Raw genomic sequence first — 12,799 nt, 5'->3', positions numbered from 1 at the left:
GAGCGCAGCGCGCCCGCGAGGGGCGGCGGTGCGCATCCTCCGACCTTTTCATTCCCCTACTATCCACGTCGGCGTGGAGTTGAGAATATATAGTGTGGCGAGCGCAGCGAGCCCGAAGCGTGGCGAGCCCGGCGAGGGGACGCGTATACCTGTGTGAAGTTATACGCGTCCCCTCGCGGGGCTTGCCACGCTTCGCACTAGCCACACTATATATTCTCAACTCCACGCCGACATGGAATGAAAAGGTCGGAGGACGCGCACCGCCGCCCCTCGCGGGCTCGCTGCACTCGCCACGCTTCGGGTTGGCGTCTATCGTGGGGTGGGGTTTACGTTGAAAAATTTGGGGGTCTAGGGAATATTTTACATTGAATCCAATGTAAAATCGGGTCCCAGGGACCCTATTCACATTTGATTCAATCAAAAAAACGGGTCGGTCGCGTCGATCGTATCACATGCGACCAAATCACATGCGATGCAATCGACGCGATTTTTCCAACACGACCACCCCGATGTAAATCGGTGTGGCCGTGCTAGGAAACAAGTACCGAACGAAGTGCTTTACAGCAGAATAAGGAGAACCTTGCCAATCAGGAGTCATTTCTTAAGGCCCCCATACACTAGCCGATTTTGGTCAGATTTCGGCCAGATCAGTCGGATCTGGCCGAAATCGGACCAAAATCGGCTAGTTTTGATGTCCCCTCAGATCCGATGCGCGGTCCTGTGCGAATCGGATCTGCGTCGGGTGGTCGGACCTGATGCACGTCCGACGACCCGACTTGGGACCTAGTGGGGCGGCGCGGCGGTGGAGGGAGCAGGGGATCTGGGGACGCTGCGGGGGACACAGGCGGCATAGAGCCGGGCAGGGGGAGCCGGGAGCTGTCAGTACTGAATAAAAAAAAAAAGCCCATACAATGAATGGGCAGCCTGTGATTGGCTGAGCGCTCTCTCAGCCAGTCAGCAATTGGCTGAGAGAGCGCTCAGCCAATCACAGGCTGCCCATTCATTGTATAGGCTTTTTTTTCTAGCACTGACAGCTCCCGGCTCCCTCTGCCCGGCTCTATGCCGCCTGTGTCCCATGCAGCGTCGCCAGCCCCCCCTGCTCCCACCAGCAGCCCTGCTCTGTAGCCCCCCCCCCCCCCCCCGCGCTCCCCGGGTTTTTTACATGTGATAAATCGAGACGATTTATCACATGTAAAAAATGGCACATCAAGTGCCAATCTAATCAAGCTCCCCCGGGGAGCAGCCGGGGAAGCTCAGGGGCGACTTGTCCTAAGGACAAGTCGCCCTAGTGTATGAGGGCCTTTAGTCCAGGGTTGCCTACCTGACCCTCTCCTTCAGGGAGAAAATGCTCTGTTCCTGGACTTCCCTGGTAATGTATGACTGCCATCTGTGGTGAAACGCCTTTCTTATCAATTACCTATGTCCCCACAGGTGATGGCAATCATACATTATCAGGGAAGTCCAGGAACAGAGCATTTTTTCCCTGAAGGAAAGGGTTACTAGGTAGGCAACCCTGACTTAGTCAGAAGGGAATGCAGCACATAAGTTGACCATGGTAGACCTGGTACAGCAGCTCAGGGTAACTGACCAGGATTCCCCCTCTAAACAGTCAGCAGGGGCTCCCAGTAAGCAGCACCAGGGTTCTCATAAATTGTACAAAGCATTAGTCTTCAGAGGACGAGGCTGAATATGGTAGCCACATGGGGTTTCCAGCTTTGTGGCCATCCAAGCCGCCATATTACCCCATGCTTGCCGATTCTCCAACTGATGGGCGCAGTAAGGAAGCCGGTAGGTAATTATTCCAGCCAGCGTCTCAGAGAGTAGAGTTGCAGGGACTGAGAACATGTCTCTTATCTCAGACACTACAGGTGCTGCAGTCACAGAAAACTGCAGTGGGACTGGGAAGACCCTGGCCCCAAACACACGGAGGTCCTATAATGCGGCTTAGAAGAAATGGACAACATTTTTAGCAATAAGTTCTTCCCAAGATAAAGAACCCCCTTTGACGCGTTTCACTGCTCAGGGTGGCTTTTTTTAAAAAAAAGGTAACTACCTTTTTTTTTAAAAAGCTGCCCTGAACGGTGAAACGTGTCAAAGGAGTTTCCAGCACTGTCCGAAGGACCCTTGCACTGCCCTCCATCCCTTGCAATCTCCCCGTAAACCAGACCAACAAGCCCTGGTAGCTTCTTTCAGTTTAAAATGGTATACGGATTACAAGAATACCTATTTTTAACATTACTTATTTTTCTGTTATGGGTGTTCATGTTATTTCATTGTATTAATTGATTTATAACCCCTGGGATGTTGATTCTTAATAATTTTGTTGTGTATTTAATATTTTCAATTCTTTATAAAAGCAAATTAAAACATCTATTTGTGCGAGTATTTTGTGTTTAAGCGACACCAAGAAATTTGTGGTTTAGGTCACTACTATGCTATCCTGGGTTACTGTTGCCTGCTACAGACACAAATATAATCTGGGTACTTGTGTATTATCTGGGCGCCCGATTTTCTTCATCGCATGCCACTACTTAAGGCATGCGATGCGATGGGACCCGATTTCAGGGGTTTTAAAACCCGATGTACAATTTTTATATTGCGTCGCATCGCATGCCATTATAATGGCATGCGATGTGATGCGACACGATCATGCCCGATTTAGGCTTATTCCAATGTTAAATGCCCCCCCAGACCCAATTTTTGATTGTATACCCACCCTGATGGGTAATGACTGTTAAATGCCCCCCATTGTTAACGCCAACCCACTATCAACGCCAACCCGAAGCGTGGCGAGCGCAGTGGTCCGTGTCCTCCGACCTTTTCATACCCCCACTATCTACATCGGCGTGGAGTTGATTTTATATAGTGTGGCGAGCCACTGAGCCCGAAGCGTGGCGAGCCCCGCGGAATATATGTGAAGTAATCCGCGGCCCCTCATGGGGCTCACCACGCTTCGGGCTCGGTGGCTCACTGCGCTATATAAAATCAACTCCACGCCGACGTGGATAGTGGGGGTATGAAAAGGTCGGAGGACGCGTACCGCAGCGCTCGCCACGCTTCGGGTTGGCGTTGATAGTGGGGTGGCGTTGACAATTGGGGGCCTTTTAACATAGTCATTACCCATCAGGGTGGGTGTACAATCCAAAATCGGGTCTGGGGGGGGGGGGGGGCATTTAACATAGGAATCAGGCATCTGGGTGCCTGTACAATGAAAAATCTGGTGCAATCGCTTTGCATGCAACTGTTTTTTTTGGTTGTACAATGCCCTAAGATGAAAAAAATCGGGCGCCCAGATAATACACAAGTACCATAATCTGTACCTGGCCTATTCCACTTCTCCTGCACCCCAAACCCTGCAACTGCTCTCTGTAACATGCTGGTGGCTGCCCAGCACAAGGCTGCCAGCATGCAGAGTCCCTCCCTGCGAGGGACTCTGCATGGAGGGGGGGGGGGGGGGGGGAGAGATGTATAGCCCGACATACTGTACCGACTCTTCTCCCAGCTCACCACTGAACCTGCTGCTTTTATTTGATCTGAGCTCCGTCCCTCAGTATATCCTGTGTTTGCTGTTGGCTTTCCAGTGACTTATCTATGCTGCTGCACCTGTGTAGGTAGGTTGGGGTTTGACAGTTCGATCCTTTGGATATACCCCATGTTTTCAGCTAGGAGGTATTGACATTGGCAGGATAGTAGCAGTTACTACTGTACACTCAGTAAACTTTTTTAATGGTGATATATGAATAATACCCCTTTCAGACATAAGCGAAAATCCTGTGTTTTTTACCACATGACCGTGCATCAACCCGGGGCGAGTGTATATCTGAAAGGGTCTTTTGGGGATTTCACTCCCAGATCCTGCAATTGACCCGGGTCACTAAAATCCCAGGATCGCACCTGTGAGGGAAGTCCTGGGTAGTATGTCTTAAAGGGGTATAAGGCTGCCATATTACAATGTACTAGATCTTTGTGCATGCGTCATCCTGTCAGTAGATCCCATGTATCCCTAGTGGGGGTGGCAGTAGCAGTGGCAGAGAGGTTGAGGCAGTGGCTGGCAGGGAGGTGCAACTGTTTTTTCAGCCTTACATTAGCAACATGGAGTCGTGACCCACTTTGGGATCAGAACCCCCAGTCTGAGAACCGCTGTTCTATTTGATACTGTTTTAAGTTGGACAATAAAAGTTTACTATGACCAGTTATTTATATAGTGCACAAATATTCTGCAGCACTTTACAGAGAATATTTGGCCATTCACCCTGATCCCTGCGCTAGCTCGCGGCAATGACCCCATTTTGTGTCATCTCTTCTAAACGTGATGTGTTCCACCCAGGTTAATCCTGTGTGGTGCGCCGAACACAGCTGTTCACCTGGTAACGTTCGTGGGAGGAATGGACAACCATGGACTGTATTACTCCAACCCTGAATTTGCAACCAATCAGCTGTTTGATGCTCAATGCTGATTGGTTGCCATGGGAAACTTCTCCGCCCTTTTCATACATCTCCCCCTGTATTTCTCCGCTTGTCCTCAGATGAGTGTATAATGCAGTGGTTCCCAAACTGTGTGCCGTGGCTCCCTGGGGTGCCTCAGGAGACTTGCAGGGGTGCCCTGGATTGGTGGTCCAGGACAAATTAAAATTATTTATGATCAATTTAACAGGCAATCCCAGTGCTTGTGGCTGCCAAACATGACATATGGGGACAATAAGTAGCAAGTCCTGTCCCTCACAGCATAAATGACCCTAAGAATGATATATAAAAACAATTTACTTAATTTAATATTGTTTGGGGAATTTCTCAATAACAAAACATTCGCCTAGGGGTGCCGTGAACATGTTTTGATGCTCTAGGGCGCCGTGATTCAAAAAAGTTTGGGAACCACTGGTATAATGTAATAGTAACAGAAAGTACCAATCCATTAAAAATCAATATTTGAAGCATTTATTCTGCAGCAGAATAGGGTTTTCCCTAGTGCATTTCTCATACAAAAAGATTACAGGTACACAGGCATTAACAGAACAGTTAAATACATTAATATAGAAGCTTTAACATTAAAAACACAAGTGACACTTCCAAGTTCCTCCAATAGGAGGAGCTGTTGTTCCATTTACTGGCTGGGCAGTCAGTGCTGTAAGCAGGACTAATATTATGGTCGTGTTAGTTTCAGACACAAGTCTTACAAATCCATATACGCTGACCAATAGGGCAGGTCTATATACAAAAATGTACAAATGTGTATATATTTATATATGTATAGAATCATTCTCAGAGGGATGTTAAACTACAGTACACCCCCAATTCATTATGGCATTTGTAGCTCTGCAAGGGCTGGAGATTGGCAGGATGGGTAAGTATTTAGTTGGATCATAGCTTTTCTCAGGCAGAACCATTGGCATTCTAGAACTTCTTACCTCACAGCTGTTGTGAAACTACACATCCCAGCATGCTTTGCCATAGTTTTAGTATTCCCTAATAGCAAAACTGTGACAAGGCATGATAGGACCAGGGCCGGCGCCACCACTAGGCAAATCTAGGCATTTGCCTAGGGCGCCGGCCACTGGAGGGCGGCATTTCGCCCCCCCGTGCCGCGGGGGGTACCTGTCCTGCGGCTGTGTATATAAAGCTTGCGGCGGCAGCGGGGGGTCCCTGCAGTCAATAAGAATTTAATAACGAGCGCTATCCGCCTGGCTACGCGGAAGCGCTTCTGTTGTGGAAACACTGGCCGCACGCTGATTGGCTGAGATTCAGCCAATCAGCGTGCGCCGTGCGGCCAGTGTTTTCACAACAGAAGCGCTTCCGCGTAGCCAGGCGGATAGCGCTCGTTATTAAATTCTTATTGACTTCAGGGACCCCCCGCTGCCGCCGCAAGCTTTATATACACAGCCGCAGGACAGGTACACCCCCCCCTCCCCCGGCACCGGGGCGCCCCCACCCCGACTAGCCTGGGGCGCTCCGGTGCCTTGCACCGGCCCTGGATAGGACTGGTAGTTTCACAACAGCTGGAGGACCATAGTTTGCACATGCCTGTCCTATAGGGACTTAGAGCTTTGTACTATCTCTGAATGGGGGTTGCCATGATGTTGGTTTCCATGTGTGCGTCTATATGCCAAGAGAATAGAAAATCCTATGCAAATAGATGAGGTATCCCTGATGTATGACAACCCTGCTACAGCATTTATCACTGCCAATAGGGCAGTTAGTAATGTCGGACCATGGCACAACATGGCATCATCAGGCAAAATATAGAGGAGGGCCCAACGATCCCACTCACCCAAGACAAAGCACCCACCACGGTTGCCTACTTTTAAAGTCTCCTCTCCAGGAGAAGCCGGAAGAGGAGACCGTCAGCAGCACGTTGGGGGCGGGGCCTAATGTAGACATCATAAAGCTCCGCCCCAGTACTGTCAATTCCACAATTTGCGGGTCTTCCAGGAGAGCGGGACTAAATGATGAGATTTCCATCTTTAGCCGTGCCCCGGAAAAGCTGCAAATTGCGGGAAATTAACGCTGCATAGGGGAGATATGCGGGAAAGGGGGTGGCGGCGCCAGTATCGTGGAGGGTTGCTCACCTTTCCAGGGGGCCCAGGAGGGAGACCTGATTTTCGGGAGCCTCCCGGCCATTCCGGGAGCGTAGGCAACCCTGGCACCAACTCTGTTCTCAGGGTAAAAGCCTTGAGGAGGGTGTCAGGTCATTGCCAGCCCCCCCCCCCCCCCCCCCCTCACCTTTACGCAATATAGCCACACCCTGCACAGTTCTGTCACGGATTCCAGCCAATAATAAGGGATGTGGGCAGGGCTTCAACAAAAAAATGCAATGGGCAAATGCTGCATGGTTTACGGTTATTTACACGGACAGTGAAACACATGTAGAGTATATTACACCCTCTTCTGTGTTATAGTGAAATATTTTGGGGTGCCACTGGATTCGATGTTCTGCTAAACTACTTTGGCAACCCAGGGGTCTTTGGCTGTCAATGCACCCTAGAGCTTATGTGGCAGCATGCTTGAAGTTGTAGTTCAGCAAACATTTGAATAACAGTTTAATAACTTGCCGTTGTGGAAGTGAGGTACATAACTTAATATTGTGTACTGGCTACTATTTGCCAGTATTCGCACTGGACAAGGCCATGAAACTTTCCACTGAATAAAACAATAACTTACTAGAAAACATTTATATTCACTGAAATCTACAGTAATAACTGCACAGTGGTCCTGAATTCAGATTCAGTATAGCAAGTATTTTTGTGTCTACAACAAACTCATTATTATTATCATATCTCTTTGCATGGTAAATACCAGCTGCTTTTGCATGTAAACCCACAGATGTATTTTTACACTGCAATTTTGATTTCAGTTTTAACACAACCCACCCAAAACTAACTCAGCATTGTTTTACCCATTTGCCTGCTTTTTTGCTTTGCCAACATAGCTGATCACCTTGATTAGCAGGTCCGGATGAATTATCCACATACTACAGAACTCTGTGGTTACAATTCCCTTATTATGTCTGGTGCTACCAGGTTCATTTTTGTTTGGCCCCGTTATTGACACTGAATGCATATATTTGTCATAAAATGCAATTAAATTGTGAAAGCAAAAAAGTACAATAACAAATATAAATCTTAACATATAAGTCAGAAACAGGCACCTGATGAAAGGATGCACAGAGAGTGTTAATATAAACTACTGTCTATAAAAGGGGCTCATTACCCAAATGACCTACAATCTCTCCGTTTAGCTCAGTGTGGTAACCTATACGAGATCACAGAAAAGTTGGCATGAATACAGTCCTGGTGTGTTTTTCTTTCTACCAATTTGAATGGTCTTTTAACGGAATTACTCCCAACCTGCTGCAAACAGGGAGATACCTCCTGATAACGGCAGTTACCCTCAGGTCCCCGAGAACCAGCATCTAATCCTGCTCACATCCCTTTCCCATAGTGCAGTGCAGGAGCACCCTGCTAAATAAGGGGGATTATCCAACAGTGGTAAACACATATTAACTTGTAAACTAATTTACATTTATTAGGTTTAACGGCCTAGTTAGCTCCTAGTTAAACCTATTACTGTTCTTATAGCACTGTTAAGTTAATGTTGTAATGCAGGAAGCACACATTTGTACTTGGTGCCTGCACATACTTGTACTTCCACTAAATAACTATGATTAGGATCTGCGGCAATGTGTTATCTTTTAACCACAGATATTCTTTCCTCTACATTATTATAGAATGTCATGGTGTATATTGACAATGTCTTCTACAAGGCACCAATAAATGTTTCCAAAACTATTACATCAAAATATATATATATATATATATATATATATATATATATATATATATATATATAGGCTAAATCCTCACCTTTTAGAGGTGAAGTCCCGCCATTGACCACTAGAGGACACTCGACAGACCTAATGACTCCTTAACAGAAAGTGAAACCAAAATGATCTGTTTCAAACTAGGGATAGCCATCGATGGCAATATTGCAACTGGCCATTGATAGTGCTAAATTATGCAATGGGTGACCATCCATATTTTTACCTATTGATGGTCATCCATTTTGTTTGACTGATTGGCATGTGGCCCAATCAAAACACGGGGGCGGGGCTTCGATCCGTGTCCCAGCACTTTGGGGGGGAAAAAAAGAAAAACATCGGATTTGCTTTGCCATTGATGGAAGGAGAACATCTTGATCTCCCCCATCGATGGCAAAAGTATTTGACATCAGCCATAAACCATTGATGATTTAGAATCATCGATGGTCGATGGCCATCCCTATTTCAAACTTCCGGGATATGGAGAGAGGGAGCTGTGAAGACAGAGATTGGAGGTAGGAGCAGATAGGGACTAAGCCGTCCTTTTGACGGGCTTTTAACTAGTGTACTACATAATGATGGTGACACTGGCACAGACACTGGTAATTCTGGCAATGAGAAGACACGTTGTGAATGCACACTTGTGTATTCTCCACCTGGATCAGTTGGAGCGCTGGCAGCCGTCGCCCCAGCAAGCCACTTTAATAATGAGTCTATAGAACAGAAACCTTTGGTACTGTTCACTTCTCTGCCCATATTCCTATACATTGGGTAAAACTGGCTTATTGATGCCATAGTAACAAGATATCTTGCCAAATGAAATGTTGGGTTATTATACACAATGTCGTACAAAAGATGAGAAAATAAACCAAATATATAGTTTCTTATGGCAGTAAGTATTTACCCTAAACCATTAGATTTAGTGATGCTCTGTTTTACCTCAGAAATTATGTTATTGTACATATATATTGTTTTACCTCAGAAATTATGTTATTGTACATATATATTATTTTACAAGACACATAGGTTACTGGCCAGAGATGTGCTTAGTGTAATATGTGTGATGTAAGCAGCCCCGGAGGCCAGGAGATTGTCTAGCTTAAACCTTCAATGCATGAACAAAGTTGTAGAACTCAGTCTGTTGTCCTGCGGCCAGATTCCTGGCACCAAGTGACGCACCAGCTGTCCTGTCTCACAGACACCCAGAGGATACCGGGACTTAATAACTGGGAATGCCCTGGTAAATATAGCGGAAGTCCTATTCAGGGCCTGGTGCAGTCTGGATTCGCCTCAGTAACCTCTGGCATCAGGAGTCGGAAAAAGACAAAACGATGGCTTTAATAGTACAGGAAAGTTATGTTCTTATCTGACAGACGCCATAAACATGGTCATACTGATAGCTGGTCTAATACGGTGCAGCCCACAGGTTTCACGGCACGCGGGAGGGAACCACAAACAGTTATACACCTTCGGCCTTGATGGGGGGCAGATTGTGGTTCTTGAAGTAATCTACCACTTGTTGCGGGAGCTCGGCGAGAACGGCTTTGGCCAGGGTTTCTTTAGGTGCCTGCAGAGTGAAGAGGAAACGTGTACAAATGGTATTTACTATTGCGGAGCTAGAACAAAAGAGAAGGTTCGGAATAACACATCAGAGGCACAACAGTAAACTGAATCCATTCCCGACTATTGTGCGGTTTCCTGATCAATTTACCACAGAACCCTCATCTCCCATAAACCACCACACAGCAGAAGTCCAAAAAGGTATTAATTACATTTGGCATCGCTGTATGTAGCCCCTCCCCAACACTCAGGCCCCTCCCTCTACAGGGAGCTTGGATGTAAAATAGCAATGCTCACAGAGCAGAATCTGACATCTCCATTTGGTGTAACTGCAGATGAGTGGTAATGCCACCACCATATACACCGTTATCTGCGGTCTCTCAGAACGCCGCCATAAGGACAAGGCCCATTTTCCGCCAACCCTGTCCTTCACTATAACCACAACCGTCTGACTTCTTACACCAGTCCGTCCACAGAAATATCAGGGGGCACATGGGATGCACAAAACGGAATAGATTACCCAATTACTTACATTTCTAAACTCCCGGAATGGCACAAACTGTACAATGTCCCGCGACGCCTCCTCTCCGGTATAAGATCGGAGTACTCGGTTATCCCCATCCAGGAACTCCATGGCAGAAAAATCGGCATTTCCCACCCCGATGATAATAATGGACATGGGGAGTTTAGACGCCTGGACAACAGCATGCCTTGTTTCATCCATGTCGCTAATAACACCGTCTGTTATAATCAGGAGGGTGAAATATTGCTGCAAAATGAAAACACAGAAGGGGGAATGAAGGTCTGGGATAGCATTACCTGTGTTGGAATGGTGCAGACGGAGACATATAAAAGGAGTGAAATGCAAACTGTCCCCCAGACAACAGTTTATCAGTCATTTTGCCCAAAAGTGATGCTAAATATAGAAGCTGCTGGGACTAGTTGTAGAGTTCGGCCCTGCAGTTAGCATCATTAGACTACTGTATGTTATAGTACAGAAGTGGCTTGTCGGAGAGTTCAGGTCAGAGCCATTAAGCCTGATGAAGTGATAAAGTGGCTGTTTATAATGCACCAGCCTCTCAGTTCCTATCTACCATGTTACAGGCTGGGTTTGAAAAATGTTACACAGTAGCTGATTGGCTGCTGTGTTATCACTGCAACTTTATCACTTCACCAGGCTTAACAAATCTTCCCAAAGGTGTGACTGAGATGAGCTTGGAAATAAATGAAGGACTGAAATGTGAAGGCATTGTGACAGAGTAGTTTGATCTAGATTCTTAAGGCTATAGGGATCAAATGTAGGGATTTGCAGAGCGATGCAGTTAGATGTGGAGGGGCAATAGAGAAAGACCAGTATTGTTGCAGCAGTTAAGATTGATTGAAGTGAAAATGGATGGGTCAATGCAATATCACCGAGGAGGAGGTTGCAGTAGTCCAGACGGGAGATAAGAGTAAGAAGAGACGTTCTGGTTGCATTTGAGATAAGAAAATGTTGTAGTTCAATATTTCAGAGGTACAGTTAACATGACTGTGAAAGGTAAGTATGGAGTGAGGGGTGACAGTAAGGCATATGTGACGATTGCAGCTACATGGAAAGCTAGGCTAACGTCGCCTTACAGCGCTGTCCCATCATCCGCTTACCCCTGCTGATTCTTGCTGCGTTGCTTGAGCTGCAAATCGCGCCACGTGGTTAATGATTGGAGAAAAATTGGTGGGTCCATAGAAACGTATGTGAGGGAGACATGAGGAGTAAGCTTCTATAATGCCTTCCACGCCTACAGAAAGATATAGGGGACAGAACTGTTTATAAGTGGACATTTATATGAAGAACAAATCATTTAAAAAGAGGGATCCAATTCATTCATGCCTCTACTATCATGGGAGACACCGAGGGGGTTATATGCACAATTAGACACCAATTCTCAAGGGAATTATTTTGCAGGCCTGTGAATGCATGTTACACAGCAACATCCATTCGCAGCCTGGTGGGATCCTAGTGATGGCGAAGGTGCTCGTATATAAAAGTGAATCTCAAATCTATTACATATGCGTGATGTCAGCTGGCCGCCCCCCACGCAGTGGCGTAACTAAGTTTTGTGTGCCCCCCCCCCCCCCCCGCCACCCATGCAAACCCCCCCCCCCCCCCAAATCCCCTGCAGCCTTACCTATCGCGCTGGTCCTGGCGGCTCCGTTCTTCTTCTGCTGAGGACCACCACAAAATGGCCGCCCCCATACAGCAGACAGTTTCAGAGAACTGTGTGCTATATGGGGGCGGCCATTTTGTGGTGGTCCTCATCAGAAGAACGGAGCCGCCAGTACCAGCGAGATAGGTAAGTCTGCGGGGGATTGGGGGGGGGTGTAACTATAGCACCGCAGCCCCCGGCGCCCCCACATGCACAGCGCCCCCCCGCGGTGGCGGGGGCTGCGGTGCTATAGTTACGCCGCTGCCCCCACGCCATTGGGGTATTTGCATGGGAACGCCCATGAAACGCTGCACATTCCCATATGCAAATGGCGCGGCCTGAAGCTCCATCCCCCCCCACCGCACCTTTGGGTGCTATGCGCCCGGCGTATGCACATGTGCAGAATTTACACTGCGTAGGCGCATATGCCCACCATCAGAGCCCCTGCGAATATTCTGATCTGTGAGAACGGACCGGAATGAGGCCCATACAGTATAACATTCTGGGAGTATAGTGCTCCAGTAACGCAGTATATGCATCCGAGGACTGACCTGAGCAGAATGGGCTGGTGGGATTGAAGTTAATGGCAAATTCATGAGACACCTGAAACAGAAAAGGTTAGAATTAGGCTCACGTGATTGAAACAGATTCCTCCAATGAATTCTATCATTAGCATATAACACGCTTCTCCCCTGTGCATGAATACGCTGTTATACAAGATAGCATGTCGATATGCAAGGCCATG

At 47.2% G+C, this 12,799-nt stretch overlaps 1 protein-coding gene across 1 annotated transcript in view; it reads right to left on the bottom strand.

Annotated features, from left to right (window-relative positions):
* Positions 1-9,630: 9,630 nt before the first annotated feature.
* CPNE2 (copine 2) overlaps positions 9,631-12,799 on the bottom strand; it is an 80,781-nt gene continuing 77,612 nt past the window's right edge. Inside the window, exons 13-16 of the mRNA XM_083164796.1 lie at positions 12,606-12,657; positions 11,513-11,646; positions 10,404-10,640; positions 9,631-9,878 (exon numbers count right to left, since the gene is read on the bottom strand). Coding sequence (XP_083020922.1) covers positions 9,771-9,878; positions 10,404-10,640; positions 11,513-11,646; positions 12,606-12,657 — 531 coding nt within the window. The 3' untranslated portion in view covers positions 9,631-9,770. The remainder of the gene's footprint in view (positions 9,879-10,403; positions 10,641-11,512; positions 11,647-12,605; positions 12,658-12,799) is intronic.

Source organism: Crinia signifera, chromosome 11, assembly GCF_055691185.1.
Source record: "Crinia signifera chromosome 11, ASM5569118v1, whole genome shotgun sequence".
Classification (NCBI taxonomy): domain Eukaryota; kingdom Metazoa; phylum Chordata; class Amphibia; order Anura; family Myobatrachidae; genus Crinia; species Crinia signifera.
Note: the sequence above shows the minus strand (reverse complement) of the source record. Positions and strands in the feature narration are given on the sequence as shown.